General features: G+C 57.2%; 2 protein-coding genes across 5 annotated transcripts in view; both read left to right on the top strand.

Annotated features, from left to right (window-relative positions):
- Positions 1–21,296, top strand: part of HNRNPM (heterogeneous nuclear ribonucleoprotein M) — a 245,919-nt gene that overhangs the window by 46,149 nt on the left and 178,474 nt on the right. The window lies entirely within an intron of this gene.
- CERS4 (ceramide synthase 4) overlaps positions 407–21,296 on the top strand; it is a 36,486-nt gene continuing 15,596 nt past the window's right edge. The window contains exon 1 of one of the 4 annotated variants that reach the window (XM_002722001.5): positions 407–1,739. Coding sequence is in view for 1 of the 4 variants with exons in the window: in XM_051835496.2 (XP_051691456.2) it covers positions 2,150–2,238 (89 nt within the window). In the remaining 3 variants the exon portion in view is untranslated. Of the gene's footprint in view, positions 1,740–1,873; positions 2,239–2,450; positions 2,476–21,296 lie in introns of those variants that run through there. The other 3 variants (XM_051835496.2, XM_070067546.1, XM_051835497.2) reach the window with 3 other exon arrangements.

Consider the following 21,296-nt stretch of genomic DNA (forward strand, 5'->3'; position numbering starts at 1 on the left):
GGAAGGAGAGAAGGAGGGAGAGAGAGAATCTTCCATGTACTTGTTTACTCCTCAAGTGGCTGCAACAGCAGGACTGGGCTGGGCCTGAGCCAGGAACTCCATCTGGGTCTCCCATGTGGGTGACAGGGACCCACATACCTGAGCCATCACCTGCTGCCTCCCGGGGTGCGCATCTGCAGGAAGCTGGATTGGAAGTGGCAACTTAACTGCTGACACTTATTTCGGTCCCCGCTGCCACTCAGGTGTGGCCTTGGCGCCAGGCAGGGTGCACGGTCCGCCTTCTAGCAGCCCCACCTCCGCCCTATGCAGACCCTGGCCCACCCAGGTCTCCTCTTGAGCACCCCACCTGTTCCCATTTTCTCCAGGGATCCTTCGTTCCCATGAACACAAACAGCAGCTATGGACTGGCACCCCGGCAGGGTGTAGGGTGCGGTGGACAACAGCCCCCTGCATCCCGAGACTTGAGAAAAAGTTGCTTTATTGTCTTCCTTTTCCAGATGTGCAAATAAGCTCTTGCAGGAGGGGGAGCCTGAATGTCAAGTGTGGGGCAGGAGGCAGGGACCTTCTGAGGAGGGGACTGAGACCCGAGCATGTAGCACTTGTGTATTGGGGGGGGGCAGTACTGTGGCTTAGTAGGTTAAGCCACCTGCAGCACCAGCATCCGATATGGGCACCAGCTACTCCATCTGTGACTCAGCTTCCTGCTAACACACCTGGGAAAGCAGCAGAGATGGCCCAGCTCCCTGGGTCCCCAGCACCCATGTGGGAGACCTGGAAGAAGCTTCTGGCTCTTGGAGGAGCCTGGCTCAGGCCCTGTCCTTGCGCCCACTTGGGAAGTGAACCTGTGGACGTAAGATCTCTCCCTCTCTGTCTCTCCGTCTCTCTGTAACTCTCAAATAAGTAAATAAATATTAAAAAAAAAAAAAATGTGTGCAAGGTTCTGCCACAGGGCAGGTGGGTTTGGTAGTTCAGAGGGGGCAGGGTCTCCCACACCTGCCACAGGGGTCTTTCCATCCTGTGTGGTAGCTCGCAGAGGACTCCTGGAGCACAAGACCCCCTGCCTCATTCGCTTGTCCCAAGGTTCTGGAACCTTCTTTTCCACCAGCCACTGCCTGGCCTGGGACGCGCCCGGCCTGGCCCTTTCAATTGCACCGGGCCGTGTCTCGTGGCCCTCAGCCAAACCCAGAGCTGCGCCATCCCCCACGCCGGCCTCGTCCGCCTCCACCCCCAGCTCCACCGCCCGACCCCTCCTTGCACCCTGACCCCCACCAAAGCGCCGCCTCGGCCCGGATGTGGTCTCCGCCTCCCCCGCATCCCGGGCTGGCTTGGCCCGCAAGCAGGGTCACCAGACTCGGGGCTCCGAGCCCCCGGCAGCAAGCAGCTGCGCGCGCAGGACCACGGAGAGGGGCCCCGCAAGGGGACACGAGGCGGACAAGGACGCGCGCGTCGGAGCCGGCCCGGAGCCCCGCGGGGCGGACACGGGAGGCGGGACGGGGGCGGGTATAAGAAGACCCTGCGCCCAGGCTCCGCCCCCAGCCCCGCCCCGCGCGCCCCCTCCCTCCAGCTTCCCCTTCCCGGGCTCGGGGCCCAGGCCCGGCCAGGAGCAGAGTCCGGCTGCCTCGCGCGGTCGGCGCGCGCGTCGGCCGCTTCCCGGGCTCGGCTGCCAGGACCGCTGCCAAGCGCGCCATCCCCGCCCCGCCGCCGGCCCCCGGTGCGCCCGGCCTCCCGCGCCCCCCCAGGTAAGCGAGCGCCCCGCCCCCCGCGCGCTACCCTCGCGGCTGGCTCGGGCCCCGCCTCCGCGGCCATGGCGGCCCCCGGACGCGGCCGCCGAGAGGCATGCCCCTCGGGGCTTCCCATCCGGTCCGGGACCCGGGCCGCCTCCCCAGGAGGGCCGCGCTGCCTTCACCCGCGGAGCGCCGGGGCCCTAACGGTGCCGGAGGGCGCAGGAGCGGGTGGGGGCGATCCTGGTCCCGTGACGCGGGGGAATCCGGATGTGTGCACGGGCCCCGCGCCACGGGAACATAGGTGCCGAGCGTTGGGGTGCTCCCGACGTGCCAGGGCTGGGTCGGAGCCCGCACGCAGCACGGCCGCGTAAACAGAAGCGCATCCTTGCAGGTGGCTTCCCGGGGACTGGGGTCAGGGGGTTCGGATGAGGCCAGAGGGGGAGGGCTTGGTGGGCCTGGCAGACGGCGAGGTCCGGAGCGGAGAAGGGGCAGGGTCGGCGCCGGGGCCTGCCAGGTGAGGAGGGGCGCGTGGAGCCTGTCGGCGGGGCTGTGGGCACGGGCCAGGCCGCGGAGGGTGGAGGGGAAGGGAGCAGGCGTGCCCCTGAAGGGTGTGTGGGCCGTGGGCGAATCGGGGCCGCGTTTTGGCGAAGACATCAGTAGAGAAAGTGCGCGCAGATTCCGGAGCTGGGCAGCCAGCCGGAAATCAGGGAGGACTCTTTTATTGCCGGGATAAGGAGACTCGGAGCAGCAGGTGCGGAGTGGGGGTGGGACACGGGGCGGCTGCTTTTGTAGCCCGGTCTGGTTTGCAGGTCTGGGGGATGCCGTCAGATGGGGAAAGTGCGTGGAGACCTCAGTCTGAGCCTGGGCATAGGGTCCCCCAAGATAAGGCACGGAGAGCTATGGAATTATCTCAGCCTCCCACAGGGCCCCTTCCTGGAGCAGCTGCTGTGAATTAAAGTGTGTGTGTGTGGGGGGGTGGCATTACTAGGAGCCGCGCACAGCACACCTGTCACCCCCGCCCCAGGCCCATGCAGGTGGGAGAGAGAAGGCAGTGCTGCCCGCTTTGCTTGCCTTTGCAGCTCACCTCATCCAAGCAGAAGTCTTTGAGGAGGGGAAGAGGAGGCTGTGGTCACTGAACTGGCCCTATGGCCCCAGGGAAAGCTTTCTGAGCCTTAGTTTGCCTACCTGCAAAATGGGTTGGCAGTACATGTCCCAGGGAGCTAAGAAAGAGCCTAGCAGATCTCGGGGACCTGGTAGGAGTTCAGGACCCCCCCTGGGTTGCCATTTCTTGCTCTCAGGCAGGGCGGCCCCACCCTGAGAGCCAGGGCTGGCTGCAGGTTGAATATAGCCTTTGGTTGGCTCAGAGCCTGGCAGAAAGTGAGTACTTGGCACTGGGGCAGCTGTGCTGCCCGTCCGTGGGCCTGCCCACCCCCCTCCACGGGATGACCCGGGCAGGCGGGCGCCACGATGCTCTTCACTACCCTGCTCCCCTCTTGTCTGGACACCACAGGCTGCCCCCTGCCCTGCTGCCCGAGCCTGTGCCTGCCTGCACCCTGCCCTGCCAGTTTGAGTTCAGCCCTCAGGCTAATGACTTCACCCCCTCGTGCTTCAATTTCCCTACCTGTAAAATGGGCACGTGAGCAGGCATCCTCTTGTGAGTAAGTAAAGGATTGAGCACAATGCCCTGCTCGTAAAACAACTGGGCAGCGGGGGCTCACTTGCTCGCTCTTGCTCTCTCTCTCTGTCATAAATATATACGTATCTCACAGTGATGCCTGGGAACAAGGAACCTAGAGCTATCACCTGACTCAGCTTGATGAACCATCAGAGAAGGCTCCCTGGAGGGGGTGATGGATGGCTGAGTTGCTAAGGCTGAATAGGAGTTAAGTGGGAGGAGACCAGTGAGCAGAACTGCACAGGAGACGCTGCTGGGGCTTGGAGGAGCTGAGACAGGACTGTGAAACCAGGCTGCAAGGTCCGTGGGGACACAAGGGGCCGGGCAGAGACAGGCGAAGGCAGGAGCCAGGAGGCCAGGTTGAGGCCGTGATGGCACTGCCCCGAGATATGGTTATGGACCAGTGAGAGTCGGGCAGATCCTGCACAGATGCAAAGGTGTAGGAAAGGGAGTAGCCACCAACTCGGGGGCTGGTTTAGGTGCTGTCTGGTCCTGGCATCTGGAAATTGATATACAGCTAGACGCCCAGGTGGAGGAGGCACCGGGAGATGCCAGCCAGGTGGAGGAGGCAGTGACAGGGTAGGAGGAAGCCAAGGTGGATGGCAAGCGGGGAGCCAAGGGAGCAAGGGCTTCAGTGACCAGAAGGGGGTCCTCAGCGTCTCTGAACCCCCTGCTTAGATCGCTGAGCGGCAAGGGTCTTCCTCTTCCTTCCCCTCCACCCCTCCTCTGCCTGGCTCTGACCAGAGTGGCATAGAGATGTCCTTTCGCCTCCCTCAGTCTGCACCCTAGACCTTTGTTAACATGATGCTGTCGCCTGCACACTGAGGTGGCTGGAGCCCAGCTCTGCTCTGCCTCCCCACCTGCCCCTGGGCTCCGTATTCTGGTCTGAAGAGAGGGGGTGCCCTACCAGCCCGCCCACTCTCCTTCCTACTCCTGTCTGTCTCGAATCATCATTTAGCGCACACAAAGTGCCTGCACTGGGACGCATTGGAAACTGAAGCTTTTGGAGCCGATGCCCCCGGGGGACAGAAGGGGACAGGGACAGGGCTGAGGCCTGAAGAATGAGGAGGAGCCAGGCAGATTGTCGTGGGTGGGTGGGGGTGTTCCAGGCAGAGGCCCTGAGGCTGGAATGAACTTGTCGTGTTGGACCTGCAGCAAGGGTACCGGAGAGGCTGGAGCAGATGAGTGAAGCGCAGGTGAAAAGTCTGAGGGTCCCCAGGGCCTCCCAGTCTGACCACAGCGGATCCTGGAGGTCCTTGCTTGGTGGGGGGCTGCTTTCTCATTGTTGCCTTGTCCCCTGCCTGCAGAGACCACTTCCCCTGGAGGGACAAGGAGGCTGGCAGGAGCACAGGCTGTCCCCACTTCCCATGCACGCGATGGGGCTCAGCTACCTGGGGGACCTCCTGGAAGAGGCAATGACAGCTAGGGAAGAGGAGGCGGAGGCAGAGGCAGGGTGGGCGGGGCACAGGGCTGCGTGGAGGAGCCTTGAGGATGGCTCAGCCACCATCCTGCAGTCGCTGCCTGCCCAGGTGGAGAGGAAATGACTTAGCCCGGTCCCCTGGCCCCAGCTGCTCCCTCCTGCGCCCACCCCTCAGCTGGGCAGACCCACAACCCCCTGCGGCATCATGCGGAGGCTTCACTGAGAGGGTTGGACTGGGCTGAGCCAGGGCGCTATGACGGGCGCTGTCCCTTCTGTCCCCCTGGCTGTGCTGTGTGATCCTGGTCTCAGGGCTGTGCTGCTGGGGTATGGCAGGGACATGGGCAGTGTGAGGAGGGCCGACAGGTGGGTGGGCCTCTGGGTGCTGCCTCTCTGCCTGAGAGGTTGGCTGAGGGCGGGTCTACGTAGAAGGCTGTCACCTCCCTGCCCTTGCTTCCCGCTCTCCCCACACCGGCCACACCAATGGATCTCGTCTTGGTGCCTTAAATCCACCGTGCTGGGCCCTGCCTCCTCCCTGGACCTAGATGTGCTGGCCCCACAGCTGCCATGTTGCCTCCTGCATTCAAACGTCACCTTGGCCAAGGAGGCCTTCCTCACCTCCCTCTTCCAGGTCACAGCCCCTCCCTCCACTGCTGCCTCCTCTTCCTACCCCCAGTCACCACCTGACAGCAAGAAACAAACCAACAAAATACAGCGGGCACAGGGTCCGTGCTGTGGCGCAGCAGGTTAAGCCGCCATTCACAGTGCCAGCATCCCATACGGGCACCAGTTCAAGTCCCAGCTGCTACGCTTACAACCCAGCTCTCTGCTAAATAAATCTTTAAAAAAAAAAATGAAATACAGAGGAAAGGTGGAGTCTTTCTTTTTTGGAAAAAAATATTTATTTGAAAATCAGAGTTACAGAGAAGAGAAGGAGAGATCTTCCATCCACTGGTTCACTCCCCAACTGGCCACAACAGCCAGCACTGGACCACGCCAAAGCCAGGAGCTTCTTCTGGGTCTCCCACGTGGGTGGCAGAGGCCCAAGTACTTGGGCCATCTTCCTCTGCTTTTCCCAGGTGCATTAGCAGGGACCTGGATTGGAAGTGAAACAGCCAGGACACAAACTGGCACCCATATGGGATGCCGGTATCACAGATAGCGACTAACTCTCTGTGCCACAATGCCGGCCTCCTACGAGATGTTTTATATCTTTTTTAATCTGAAAGGCAGAGAGAGGGAGAGATTTTCCATCTGTTGGTTCACTCCCCATATGCCTGCAACAGCCAGAGCTGTGCCAAGCTGAAGCCAGGAACCCAGAACTCAGTCCTGGTCTCCCACGTGGACGGTAGGGACTGAAGCACTTGAGCCACTGCTGTTGCCTCCCAGGGTGCGCGTGCGCAGGAAGCTGGCTTGGAAGTGGAGGTGCCAGGACTCGAGCCAGGCACTCCATGTGAGATGTAGGTGGCCCACGTGGCATCTTTTTTTTTTTTTTAAGATTTATTTATTTATTTGAAAGAGTTACACAGAGAGAGAAGGAGAGGCAGAGAAAGAGAGAAAGGTCGAAAGGTTTTCCATCTGCTGGTTCACTCCCCAATTGGCCACAATGGCCAGAGCTGCACCCATCTGAAGCCAGGAGCCAGGAGCTTCCTCTGGGTCTCCCATGCAGGTGCAGGGGTCCAAGGACTTGCGCCATGTGCTACTGCTTTCCCAGGCCATAGCAGAGAGCTGGATTGGAAGTGAAGCAGCCAGGTCTCGAACTGGCGCCTATATGGGATGCCGGCACTGCAGGAGGCGGCTTTATCAGCCACGCCACAGCGCTGGCCCCCTAAGTGGCATCTTAATTGTTGTAACAAACTCTCACTCCCATACATGATTTTAGTCATTTGGTACATGAAGCATGTTTCACAGGGTGGAATTTTCCACTGGCGGTGTCACATTGGTTGGATTTTGGCATATTCTGAATTGGGACGCTGGACCTGTGTGTGCCCCTCCCAAACCCCACCCTGCCCAAAACAGGTGGGAATCCCTGTCTGTCCTGTTCCCTGCATATGCAGGGTGTAGCCCAGTACCCGACATACAGTAGGCAGCTAATAAGTGTTTATGAAATGATGACCAGAGGCATGGGTACATCTGGTTGCACCCAGAGAGGTTGCATTGGGTGAGGGGGGCTGAGGGCGGGGTCCCCTTCTGCATCTTCCTGCTTTGTGACCGTTGTTGATCCTGCCTCAGTTTCCCCAGCTGCAATAGGCCAGGTGGCAGATGCACCCTGTGCTTGACACGTGTGTTCTCTGAGCTCCCTGGGGACCTGGCCATAGGCTGAAAGGAATCAAGGTCCAGTTTGGGTTTGTCTGAGGCTCTTGGGAGCTCAGAGTCTGTGATGGAATATTTAGGATTTTCCCATCTATTCCTCGAATTTTCCAGAAGTGTGATGTCAGCAACAGAGATTACTTGCGGGAGAGCAGGACCCCCTCTGGAAAGGTGGCATTTGTGCGGGGACCTGCATCAGAGCCCAGCCTGGACACGCTGCGTGCTGGCCTCCTGGAGCTCCCTTAGGGAGGCAGACCTGTCCCCTGGCTCAGCCTAGGAACCGCACACAGGCCCTAGGGGTGCACAGAGGCAGTGGACTCAGCATGGCAGTCCAGGAAGGCTTCCTGGAAGCAGCCCCAGGTGAGTGATCACCTGCAGGTCTAGCCGTGCCAGGTGTCTATGAGAGTGTTGACCAGGGACTCTGATGGAGGGCACAGCCTGGGCACAGCCTGGCGCCCGGGTGCAGCATGCAGGTGCTATCTAAGATTTGCATAGGCCCTGGGAACCCATGCAGCTGCGGCCCAGAGCCACGGAGGAGACCCTGGGGGAGGGTGGCGTGGTGGGCAAGGCCAGGTCACCATGGGGACCTTGAACACCAAGCCCAGAGCCGAGGGGAGCGCCCCCCCCCCCAGGAGCTCCTGAGCCAGAAAAGATTCAGGCTTGTACTATGAGCCCTTGATGGGCCACAGGGAAAGCTCTGGGTGGGAGCCAGGGCCATTGAGGAAGAGCCTCCTCCCCCACCCCAACCCCAACCCCGGCCACCCAGCCGGATGGGAGCAGGGTCCAGACCAGAGCCACCTGTGGTGTCTGCAGTTTGCCGATGTCTCGCCCCACTGCGCCCGGCTCCCCGGGAACCTGGCGGCTGAGCAGCCCCAGAAGGAGGCAATGGGACCTCCTACTGTCAGGTGATGTCTTCTTGGAATCCCTCGCCCGGGGTCTGGGCCATGCGCCCAGCCCACCCCCCATCCCACCCAAGCAGGCCACTCATAGCAGGCCTTCCCCCACAACATACACCCCCAAACCCCACAAAGATGTCCTGCCCCTGCCTTGGCACCCGCCCCTGCCTCTTCTGACCCAGCCCCCCCACCCCGGCCCCTGCCACCTCCTAGGGGCTGACCGCAGGATGACCCAAGGGACAGTGCTCCTGCCCACGGGCAGCACCTCCTACTTCCAGACTCTGCTGCCTTCCGACACCCAGGCCAGGGGCTCCCATGTTCTTTGGAAAGAGAGAGAGAGAGTGAGCCAAGACTGGGCCAGGTCAAAGCCAGGAGCCCTGAACCCAGCCTGGGTCTCCCACATGGATGGCAGGGACCCAAGGACTTGAGCCATCACCTTCTGCCTCCCAGGGTGTGTGTTAGCAGGGAGCTGGAATTGGAGCCAGGACTTGAACCCAGGTTCTCTCTATGGATATGGATGTCCTGGGTGTCACCTTTTTTTTTTTTTTTTTTTTTAAGGTTTTATTTATTTGAAAGGCAGAGAGAAAGGTCTTCCATCGGCTGGTTCACTCTCCAAATGGCTACAACGGCCAGGGCTGGGCCTATCTGGAGCCAGGAGCCTCTTCTATGTCTCCCATGTGGGGACAGGAGCCCAGGCACTTTGGGTCATCTTCCACTGCTTTCCTAGGTACATTTGCAGGGAGCTGGATCGGAAGTGGAGCAGCTGGGACATGAACTGGCACCCATATGGGATGCCGACACTGCAGGTGGACGTTTAGCCCACTATGCCACTGCACCAGCCCCTTGAGTGTCATCTTTTTTTGTTTGTTGTTTAAAGATTTATTTATTTATTTGAAAGTCAGAGTTACACAGAGAAGGCGAGATAGAGAGAGAGAGAAGTCTTCCATCTGCTGGTTCACTCTCCAATTGGCTGCAATGGCCAGAGCTGCACTGATCCGAAGCCAGGAGCCAGGAGCTCCTTCTGGGTCTCCCACGTGGGTGCAGGGGCCCAAGGACTTGGGCCATCCTCCACTGCTTTCCCAGGCCACAGCAGAGAGCTGGATTGAAAGTGGAGCAGCCAGGACTTGAACCAGTGCCCATATGGGATGCTGGCGCTGCATTGGCTTTACCCGCTGTGCCACAGCGCTGGCCCTAAGTGGCATCTTAACCACTGCCCCAAACCCCCACCCCCACTGCTTTGTCTAAAACCACTGTGACAGGGCCGTGCTGTGGTGAAGTGGGTTGAGCCACTGCCTGTGAGGTCAGCATCCTCTGCAAGCGCCAGTTCTGGCTGCTCAGCTTCTGATCCCGCTTCCTACCAAGGCACCTGGGAGGCCAATGGCCGGAGCGCTTGGACCCCTGTCATCCGCCCGGGAGGCCCTACTCTGACTTCATCCTGGCCCAGCCCTGGCCACTGCAGGCATCTGGGGAGTGAACCAGCAGATGGAAGAGCTCTCCCTCTGCCTCTCCCTGTCTCCTTGTAACTCTGCCTTTCAAATAAATAAAATAAATCTTTAAAAAGAAAACACAACTACGGCGACAGACCCTTGCCACCCTCCCCCTGACCCAGGTGGCTGTGGCCCTGCCTGCGTCGGAGACCGGCAGGGGCAGAACTTTGCTTTTAGGAGCACTCTCACTCTGTGCCCAAGTGATGTCAGCGCTGTTTAAAGGAAGGACAGAAAGGGTCTGAAAACCAGTGTCATCACGCATCGCTTAGCCACAGGGGCAGGCGGAGAAGGACATTGTTAAGGGGTCTCGGCCCCCTGCTTGCACGCGCAGAGGTGCTGGGGCTCACCCGGCTCCTGATGCAGCCGAGGCTCTGCGGGCGGAATGCGGTGCCCTGACTCACCTTCGCCTGTGTTTCAGTTTTGTTGTTTCATACACACACGGAGACAGGGCCAGCGCTGTGGTGTGCACCTTGTTAAGCCGCCGCCTGCGATGCCAGTTTGAGTCCTGGCTGCTCTACTTCCAGTCCAGCTCCCTGCTAAGGCACTTAGGAAAGCAGCAGAAAATGGGCCAAGTGCTTGGGCCCCTGCTACCTATGTGGGAGACCCCGCTGGAGCTGCAGGCTCCTGGCTCCAGCCTGGCCCAACCCTGGCTGTTGTGGCTATCTGGGAAGTGAACCAGCAGATGCAAGATCTCTCTCTGTTCCTTTTTCTCTCTGTAATGCTGCCTTTCAAATAAATAAATAAATAAAATCTTTAAAAAAGAAAAAGCACACTTCCGTCCATTTGATTGACTGGTTCATCCCCCAAATACCTGCAACTGGGTCAGGCCAAAGCTGGCAGCCAGGAACACAGTCCAGGCCTCCCACTGTGGGAGCAGGAACCCAAGTACCTCAGCCAGCACCTCTGCCTCCCAGAGTCTACATTGGCAGGAAGTTGGGGTCAGGAGCCAGGACTCGAACCCAGGATGTGGTGTCTTAACTGGCAGGCTAAATAACTGATCCAACTTTATTTTTTAAAAATATTTATTTAGTTGCTTATTTTTTTTAAAGATTTATTCATTTGGAAGTCAGAATTACAGAGAGAGGGAGAGGGAAAGGGATAGGGGGAGGGAGAGGGGGAGGAGGGGAGAGAGAGAGAGAGGTCTTCCATCCCCTGGTTCACTCCCCAACTGACCACAACAGTAAGAGCTGTGTGGATCTGAAGCCAAGAGCCAGGAGCTTCCTCCGGGTCTCCCACACAGGTGTAGGGGCCCAAGGACTTGAGCCACCTTCCACTGCTTTCCCAGACCCTAGCAGGGAGCTGGGTTGGAAGTGGAGCAGCTGGGGCTCGAACTGGCACCCATATGGAATGCCAGCACTGCAGGTAGTGGCTCTACCCACTACGCCACAGCACTGGGTCCCTAGTTGCTTATTTGAAAGGCAGAGAGATAGTGGAGGGGAAGGGAGGGGGAGGGAGAGATGGATCTTTCCTATGCTGGCTCACTCCCCAAATGGCCATATCATTTAGGGCTGGGCCTGGTCAAAGCCAGGAGCTTGTTCTGGGTCTCCCATGTGGGTGCAGGGGCCCAAGGACTCAGGCCATCTTCCAGTGCTTTCCCAGGCCATAGCAGAGAGCTGGATCAGAAGCAGAGCAGCTGGGACTTGAACCGGCGTGCATGTGGGATGCTGGTGTAATATGCAGTGGCTTAACCCACCGTGCCATGACGCCAGCTCCACCAGCTTTATTTTATATATGTAGACGTGCACTCCAAGTGCACTGTACTCCTAGAAGAGAAGATGCATAGACCAGTCACACAGCCGTGCGTTATCGTCAGCAGGTAGAATGTGTATGGCCAGCAGCACAGGTGTGTTTCCCAGCAGCGTCATAGATGTGTGAGTCACGCGTTCTGCCCCCACGTCACCTTGGCTTCGGCGTCACCGGGCGGCAGGAGGGTTCCAGCTCCTGTATCATCTGATGGGACCGCCGTCGTATACGTGATCCGTCATTGACCGACGTGGTGTTGCGTGGCACGGGACTGTGTTTGAGGAAGGAAAATGTAAGCGTCAGCAGGTGCAACAGGCAGTGTTGGGGAGCAGTGGGGAGGCCTCGGTTGTCCTCTGGTGGCTGAGACAGAATACCTTCACGGCTGGAGCCGGGGCTGCCCAGAACAATTGGGTATTGATAAGGATCAGCTTAAAAATGAGCCTGCTGTAGCTGTGCCAGACCCAGGAATTCCCCCACCCCTGCTGTGTGGCCTGTTTCTCAGTCCTCCAGGATTCAGTCCTGGGGATTCCACCCTAATGAGCTTATCTGACCATTTCCCAAAGGCCCCACCCCTAGATGCTACAATTGGATGAGGCTCCCTCCCCCTTCCCTCCTCCCTCCTTCCCCTTCCCTCCTCCCTCCTTCCCCTTTCCCTCCCTCCTTCTTTCCCTCCCTCCTTCTTTCCCTCCCTCCCTTCCTCTCTCCCTCCCTCTCTCTCTAAGATCTTTAGTTATTTATTTGAGGCAGAGTTACAGACAGAGAGAGAGACAGAGAAAGTTCTTCTACCCACTGGTTCACTCTGCATTGGCCGGAGCTGGGCCAGTCCCAAGCCAGGAGCCAGAAGCCTCTTCTGGGTCTCCCACACAGGTGCAGTGGCTCAAGAACTTGGGCCATCTTCTACTGCTTTCCCAGGCCACAGCAGAGAGCTGGATCGGAAGTGGAGCAGCTGAGACTCGAATCCACGTCCATAGGGGATGCCGGCACTGTAGACAGAGGTTTTATCTGCTATGCCACAGCAGCAGCCCCTAAATCTATTTTTTAAAAAGAGGTGGAGGAGGATACTGATGGGCGAGCAGAGCAGGACCAGGGTCGGGCAGAGCAGGGACAGTCATGGGGGACGTGGCCGCCATCACAGGACTTGGGGAGTAGCTGAGCGTCAGGAGGACATAAGGACGCATCTGAGACAGCGTGGATTCCTGCTCTCGAAGGGGAAGGGGCCGGTGGTGGACTCTGGTGGGATCCCGGGCAAGAGGGGAGGACACAAGAACAGGTTCCATGGGGGCCGACTCAAGCCGTATGTCTGGGCAGGGAGTGGCCAGGGGGTGTTGGATGAGCAGGTTTGGGCTTGAAGAGACTGACCTGGGAGCAGGAGAGATACAGAAACCAGCATCTTAGCAGGCGAGAGCTCCCAGGGGAGCCGATGGTGCCAGGGAGCCCAGGAGCCCGGGACTGGCATAACTGAAGGCTGAAGGGTGGGGGCGGGGCACACAGCTAGGTTGTAGCCGGAACTGCGGAGCGGAGAGGAGCTGGTGGTCAAGGTTCTTGGAAGGTCCGCTGTGTTAGGGGTCAGGAATATGTGGACGTGGCGAGGGAGAGTAGCAGAGGGCAGTGGAGAAGCTGAGGCCCCCGCAATGCACTGAGCTTCTCCAAGCCCACAGCCGTCTGGAAGGCCCTGCGGTGCAGAGCTGAGGTCAGCCTGGCCACTTCCCAGCTCCGTGAGCCTGGGTGGATGACTCAGCATCTCTGAGACCCGGTTTGCTCATCCATCCGAGACTTGGGAGTAGTGACAGCATCTTCCTTGGAGCGTGGCTGGCGTTTCCGACACAGGGAGGCGGTGCCCATCCCTGGGCAGGCATCTGATGGGGAGCACCTGAGGTGGCAGTGGTGTTCCTGATTCTCTGTACCTGGGGAAGTCCCTGGCGTGAGTGCTTGTGCACTAGGCTGGGAGCTGCCACCTGGGCTCCACCTGAACCTGTCTCTGTGCACGCTGTCACCAGGGGGCGGCAGAGGGGCCCAGCCGCCAGCCACGGAAGGGTGCAGGGCTGAAGTTGGACAGGACTGAGTGATGGGCCCAGAGTTCTCTCCTGGGAAGTGAACAGTGACAGCCCCAAAGAGACTGATCTTGGTTGGAAATGGATTAAGACTCCCTGCTCTGTGTTCCACATTGGAGGGCCTGGCTTTGATTCCCGGCTCCTGACCCCAGCTTCCTGCTATTGCACACCCTGGGAGGCAGCAGCCCAAGTGCTTGGATCCCTGCCAACCGCATGGGAGACCTGGATGGAGTCCCTGGCTCCCAGCTGCAGCCTGGCCCAGCCCGGACTGTTGTAGGCATTTGGGAAATGAACCAGTGGGTGGAAGATCTCTCTGTCTCTCTACCTCTCAAATATTAATAACAAATGTTAAGCCACCCTTAATGGAGCCACACACTGGAATATCATTCAGCCTTAAAAGGAGGAAAGTGCTGACAGCAGCTATAACCTAGATGAACGTTGGACCTTATGTGCACTGTAATAACCCAGACGCGGAAGGACGGATGCTGGGTGATGATTCCACTTAAAGAGATCCCTAGGGTTGTCGCATTGAAGGAGACAGTGGAATGGGGGCTGTAGGGTTGTCACATTGAAGGAGACAGTGGAGTGGGGGCTGGGGAGTGTGTAATTGGGACAGAGTCTCGGTTTGGGAAGAGGAGAAGATTCTGGAAAATGATGGTGTGGAGGATTATACAACAGTGCGAATATACCTAATGCTGCTGAAACGACTGATAATTCATTTTCTAAAGATTTATTTATTTGAAAGGCAGAGTTACAGAGATCTTCCATCTGCTGGTTCACTCTCCAAATGACCACAATGGCCAGGGCTGAGCCAGGCCAACGCCAGGAACCTGGGACTCCATTTAAGTCTTCCACATGGATGCAGGGGCCCAAACACTTGGGCCGGCCATCTCTGCTTTCCCAGGCACATTAGCGGGCAGCTGGGTCAGAAGAGAGCAGCTGAGACTCAACCCAGTGCTTTGATATGGGCTGCTGGTGTCACAGTACCAGCCCCCACTTGTACATCTTTAGTGAACCTTATCTGTCTCCTTCAGTGTGCATAGTTGTTATTAATCTGTCTTCTATCATCGCCAACCTGCTGGGAAGGTGAATTTTTTCATATCACACTCTGTATTTTTTGGTTTTTAGAATTTCCATTTGGTCCATTTTTTCTTTTCTTTTCTTTTTCTTTCTTTCTTTTTTTTTTTTTTTTTTTTTGACAGGCAGAGTGGACAGTGAGAGAGAGAGACAGAGAGAAAGGTCTTCCTTTGCCGTTGGTTCACCCTCCAATGGCCACCGCGGCCGGCGTGCTGCAGCCAGCACACCACGCTGATCCGAAGGCAGGAGCCAGGTACTTCTCCTGGTCTCCCATGGGGTGCAGGGCCCAAGCACTTGGGCCATCCTCCACTGCACTCCCTGGCCACAGCAGAGAGCTGGCCTGGAAGAGGGGCAACCGGGACAGAATCCGGTGCCCCGACCGGGACTAGAACCCGGTGTGCCAGCGCCACAAGGCAGAGGATTAGCCTAGTGAGCCGCGGCGCCGGCCCTCATTTGGTCCATTTTTATGGTCTCTATTTCCCTACCTAGGTTTCTTTGTCCATTTGTTGGGAGCTAATTTCTCTGTGCATCCTTCAGTGTACTTTGACTGCTTTAGAGTCTTTATCTGATAATTTCAATAGTCCTCATTCATTGTATTCTTTCTTGAGTATGATTCCTGGTTTCCTATTTCTTCACAAGTTTAGTAATTTTCTATTCCTGACATTATAAAGGCTATGTTGTAGAGACTTTTTTAAAAGATGTATTTATTTTACTCGAAAGGCAGCAAGAAAGAGGGGGAGAGAGAGCGATCCTCTGCTGATTTATTCCCCAGATGGCCACAATGGCTGGGGCTGGTTCAGTCCAGAGCCAGGAGCCTGGAACTCCATCCGGGTCTCCCACATGGGTGCAGGAACCCAAGCACTGCGCTGCCTTCCCAGGAGCATTAGCAGGGAGCTGGATTGGAAAAGCAGCCGGGACTCAAACTGGCACCAATACAGGATGCCAGCAATTCGGGCAGCAGCTTGACCCTCTGTGCCACAATGCCAGACCCGAAGCTCTGCATTCTACTGTGGTCCTCTAAACAGCATTGATTTTTAAATTTTCTTTTCTTTTTAATTAGGTGGTTAGCTGACTGCACTAAAGTCGGCTTCCCTTGTAGTGGGTGGCAGATCAAAGGTTGGTTCAGTTCTGTTGGCATTAGTTGAGCTGGTTGGAATCCACCCTGCAAATACGTGGGTCGAGGGTCAGCAGGAGATCCACACAGGCTTTGTGTGGTTCAGGACCTCAGGTCTCGGGCTCTTCTCTTTCCTAAATGTCCTGTCTTGAGTCTTTTTTTTTTTTTTTTTTTTTTAGATTTTTATTTATTTATTTTGACAGGTAGAGTTACAAACAGTGAGAGAGAGACAGAGAGAAAGATCTTCCTTCCGTTGGTTCACTCCCCAAATGGCCGCTACAGCTGGCATTGCGCCAATCCGAAGCCAGGAGCCAGGTGCCTCTTCCTGGTCTCCCACGTGGGTGCAGGGCCCAAGCACCTGGGCCATCCTCCACTGCCCTCTCGGGCCACAGCAGAAAGCTGGACTGGAAGAGGAGCAGCTGGGACTAGAACCCGGTGCCCATATGGTATGCTGGCACCACAGGCGGAGGATTAGCCACGTGAGCCACGGTGCCAGCCCCCTGTCTTGAGTCTTCTAACCTCTCTGGACTCTGTCCTCTCATTCTCCCAGCAGCATTTTCGATCCCCAGTGAATAACAATAAAAAAGGGGAAATTTGAGGCAGGCATTTCGCCTTGTGGCTAAGATGTCCATATCCTGTGTTACCATGCCTGGATTTGATTCTTGGATCTTACTCCTTCCTCATTCCAGCTCCCTCTAAAGCAGACCGTGGGAGGTGGCAGTGATGGCTCAAGTGCTTGGGTCCCTACCTGGGAGATCTGAACTGAGTTTCTAGCCCTTGACCTTGGCTCAACCCTGTCCTGACCATTGTAGGCATCCAGTGGGTGGGCAAACAAGATCTGTCTTTCCCTCTCTCCCACCCCTCCTCCCCCTTCCTCTCAAATAAGTGATTTTTTTTTTTTTGACAGGCAGAGTGGACAGTGAGAGAGAGAGACAGAGAGAAAGGTCTTCCTTTGCCGTTGGTTCACCCTCCAATGGCCGCCGCGGCTGGCGCGCTGCGGTCGGCGCACCGCGCTGATCCGATGGCAGGAGCCAGGAGCCAGGTGCTTTTCCTGGTCTCCCATGCGGGTGCAGGGCCCAAGCACCTGGGCCATCCTCCACTGCACTCCCTGGCCACAGCAGAGGGCTGGCCTGGAAGAGGGGCAACCGGGACAGAATCCGGCGCCCCGACCGGGACTAGAACCCGGTGTGCCGGCGCCGCTAGGCGGAGGATTAGCCTAGTGAGCCGAAATAAGTGATTTTTAAAAATTAATTTGAAAGGCAGCATGACAGAAAGGGAGAGCTCTCCCATCCGCTTGTTTACTCCCTAAATGGCCGCAATGGCTGGCGCTGGGCCAGGCCAAAGCCAGGAGCCAGAAACTCCATCTGGGTCGCGCATGTGAGTGGCAGGGACTCAAGCATTCGGGCCATCTTCCGCTGCTTTCCCAGATACATTAACAGGGAGCTGGATCGGAAGTGGAGCAGCTGGGATGCGAACCAGCGCCCCAGTATGGGATGCCAGCATCCACAGCTGGTGGCTTAACCCTCTGCACCACGACACCAGCCCCAAAAATGTTTCAATGGGAAACTCACTCAGTTCCTCTCCTCCCAGCATGGTACTGTGCCACAGAATAGCCGCATGGGGCATCTGTGCTGCCCTGGGCCCCTGCACCCACGTGGGAGACGCGGATGCATTCCTGGCTCCTGGACCTGCTGTCACGAGCCACCAGCCTTGCAACAGCAGAGCGTTCAGCTGGTTTCCGCCATTCTCAGCCCAGTGTTTATCACATCATCCACTCTGATGTGGCGAACTCCGCCAGCACCAGGGCGGAAAGCTTCTGGTGGTTTTCCGTTACGTAAAATGAGGTCTTGGGCCGCGACTGTCTGTTTTGCTCTAATTTTTGACCGATCCTCCCACGTCAGTGAGTGTAGCTCCTCTTCCTCTCCCTCCGCCAGCCTCACCTGCCTTCGCTGGTTTTCAGAATTGAAAAAGAAATCATGGTGAAATCAGAGGTTACCATCTTAACCCTTCTTGACTTTTCTCTGAAAGACGGGGGGCCGGCGCTGTAGCTCACTTGGTTAATCCTCCGCCTGCGGCATCGGCATCCCATATGGGCACTGGGTTCTAGTCCCGGCTGCTCCTCTTCCAGGCCAGCTCTCTGCTGTGGCCCGGGAGTGCAGTGGAGGAGGATGGCCCAAGTGCTTGGGCCCTGCACCCGCATGGGAGACCAGGAGAAGCACCTGGCTCCTGGCTTCGGATCGGCGCAGTGCTGGCCATAGCAGCCATTTGGAGAGTGAACCAATGGAAGGAAGACCTCTCTCTCTGTCTCTCTCTCTCTCTCTCTCTCTCTCTCTCTCTGTCTATAACTCTACCTGTCAAAAAATTAAAAAAAAAAAAAAAAGACAAAGCTCTTCCATCTGCTGGGTCACTCTCCAAACGCTCACAACAGCCAGGGGGGGGGCCAGGCTGAAGTCAGGAGCCAGGAGCTCCATCCGGGTCTCCCATGTGGGTGGCAGTGGCCCCAGCACTTGAGCCATCACTGCTGCCTGCCAGGAATCTGGAGTCAGGAGCAGAGCCAGGACTCGAACCCAGGCCCTCTGAAATGGATTGTGGGTGTCCTAGGAGGTGTCAACCACTGCACCAAACCCTTGCCCCATAACCATTTTGAAGTGCAAAGTTCAGTATTGTTAAAGCTGTTTACACTGCCAAACAACCAATGTCAGGAACTGTTTTATCGCAGGGTTGAACACTAACTCCGCTCTGCCTACCCACCTGGATGGGCTTGTCAGACTCGGCCTGCTGTCCTCAGGGTTCATCCACGTGTGTCCTCCTCCTCTTCCTCTCTCCTATAATATTGCATAGGATGGGACCAGAGTGGTGTGATCCCCTACTGCTGGACAGCAAGCTTGCTTCTGGCTTTCACTGGGAGAGAGTGGCAGGAAACAACCGAAGGGCACAAGACGTTGTAGGGAGTGACGGCTGTGTTCGTTCGTTATCTTCAGTGAGGTGGTGATTTCATGGGTGGGCACAGGTCAAATGGGGTCCCCTCACGCTCCCACCAACCAAGGTGCTTCACAAAGTTTGTGGAGTGGCAGGCTAGTGGTACAGCGGGTTAAGCCACCACTTGGGCCACTTGCATCCCGTATCGGAATGTCTGGGTTTGAGTCCCACCTCTGCTTCTGATCCAGCTTCCTGCTAATGTGCGTGCAAGGCAGCAGATGATGGGCCAAGTGCTAGGAGCCCCTCCATCACATGGGAGACCTGGGTGGAGTTCCCAGCTCCTGGCTCTGCCTTGGTCCTGCCCCAGGCTGTTGCAGGTATTTGGGGAGTGATTGAGTAGATGGAGAAAATATCTCTCCCTGCCCCTTTCAAATAAATTAAAAAAAAAAAAAAAACTTTAAAAGTTGCAATCCATGCAGTTGTGGGAGGCAGCTTAACCTGCTGCACCACAGCCTTAGCCCCATGCTTTGTTTTGTTTTTGCACCAAAATAAACTTACTCTTTAATTCTGTTCCTACAAATTGTTGGCCATTTCCTCGTACATGCTTGGCCACGCCCCTGCATAGGTGACAATCGGATCCTAACCCCTCCTCTGCCGTCCCCCCTACCTTGGAGAGAGGGGCTGCTCCCTTCCACCTCAGATCCCTCCATAAGAGGGAGTGAGCGTCAGCCTTGTGGTTAAGATGCCCGTGTCCAGCTGGCACCGTGGCTCACCAGGCTAATCCTCCACCTAGGGGCGCCGGCACACCGGGTTCTAGTCCCGGTCGGGGCACCGGATTCTGTCCCGGTTGCCCCTCTTCCAGGCCAGCTCTCTGCTGTGGCCAGGGAGTGCAGTGGAGGATGGCCCAAGTGCTTGGGCCCTGCACCCCATGGGAGACCAGGAGAAGTACCTGGCTCCTGCCTTCGGATCAGCGCAGTGCACCAGCCGCAGCACGCCAGCCATTGGAGGGTGAACCAACGGCAAAAAGGAAGACCTTTCTCTCTGTCTCTCTCTCTCTCACTATCCACTCTGCCTGTCAAAAAATTAAAAAAAATAAAAAAGATGCCCGTGTCCCACACTGGAGGACCTGAGTTCAATTCCTGCCTCTGGCTCCTGACTCCAGCTTCCTGCTAATGCACACCCTGGGAGGCAGCAGCCCAAATGCTTGGGTCCCTGCCACCCACATGGGAGACCTGGATGGAGTTCCTGCCTCCTAGCTCCGGCCCTGCCCTGCCATAGCCGTTGAAGGCACCTGGGGAGTAAGCCAGCAGATTGCAGCTTTCTCTCTAGGTATCTCTCACGTAGGTACATTTTTAAAAATTATTTTCCATTTTAATAAAATGGAAAGGCAGAGAGACAAAGCCCTCCTGTCTGCTGGTTCACCCCCCAAATGCCTGCACCAGCCGAAGCAGGGTAAAGTCCTCAATCCAGGGACCCGACTGCCTCACCCATCAGCTGCTGCCTCCCAGGGTGCACTGGCCAGAAGTTAGAATGAGGAGCAGAACCGAGACTCTAACTCAGACACTTGGCTTTGGGATGCTGGCATCCTAACCGCTGTGCCAACAGCCTGCGCCCTAGAAACAGTGCGGGTTTTATCATGTGCCATGTGATGGACTTGAGTATGCGTAATTTTTTAGATGAAGAAAAAGGCCTGATCTTCTCTCCTCCCCCAGTCCTTGAGACCCCCTTGCCCGGCCTCACCCACCCCCAATTCAGTGATGCTGGCAGCCCCTAGAGATCTCCCCCTGGCCTTGCCCTCACAGTTTGAGGGTGGGGGTGGAGTGGACACCCAGAGGCCGACATGAACACCCCTGTCATGGTGGGGGAGGTGCTGGGCTGGGGAGGGGGCTCTGCCTAGGCAGGGAAGCCAGGGAAGAGGCCCTCAGGGGAGAACCTCGCCCAACTCAGGGTTTCCCAGCAAGCAGGGTCGGGGGCATTGCACAGGGACTAGGGTGGGGGTGGTCTCAGGAACCCCCACACCTGTGTGGCAGGTGGCTGAGCTGACACAGGGCCTTGGCTAGAGCCAGAGGAGGCAGGGGCCTCCCTTCCTCCCTGCAGCCAGAATTGTCTGGTCGGCTGCAAGGTGACCCTCCTGGCCTCAGTATTTGTTATGTTGGTTTTTTTTTAAATTTGTTTGTTTGCAAGGGATTGGGGTGTAGACAAGGGAATCTCCCTGGGATGATTTTAAAAAGTTGCAGCAGGAGACGGAAGCTGGGGCTGCCCAAGAATGCAGCCCGGCTCGCCGAGCCTGCCATGAACATTGATGTGGCACCGCACCGAGCTCCTGCACCCTGCAATCTCAGAGGCCGGGTGCGCTGTGCAGCCCACGTGAGAAACTCAGATGGAGTTCCTGGCTCCTGGCTTAGGAATTGCTCTGCCCTGGCTGTGTTAGGCATTTGGAGAATGAACCGGTGGATGAGAGACTCACTCACACTCTCCCTCCCTCCTTCCCTCCTTCCCTCCTTCCCTCCTTCCCTCTTTCCCTCCTTCTCTCCCTCCTTCCCTCCCTCCCTCCCTCCCTCCTCCTCCCCCTGATTCTCCCTCCTTCTGTCACTCTGCCTTTCAAATACGTAAATATATTTTTTAAAGATTTATTTCTTTATTTGAAAGTCGGAGTTACACACACAGAGGGAAGGAGAGCAGAGGGAGAGAGAGAAGTCTTCCATCCGCTGGTTCACTCCCCAGTTGGCCACAACGGTTGGAGCTGAGCTGATCGGAATCTAGGAGCCAGGAGCTTCTTCCAGGTCTCCCACGCGGGTGTAGGGGCCCAAGGACTTGGGCCATCTTCCACTGCCTTCCCAGGCAACAGCAGAGAGCTGGAGGGGAAGTGGAGCAGCCAGGTCT

Source organism: Oryctolagus cuniculus (assembly GCF_964237555.1).
Source record: "Oryctolagus cuniculus chromosome 16 unlocalized genomic scaffold, mOryCun1.1 SUPER_16_unloc_1, whole genome shotgun sequence".
NCBI lineage: Eukaryota > Metazoa > Chordata > Mammalia > Lagomorpha > Leporidae > Oryctolagus > Oryctolagus cuniculus.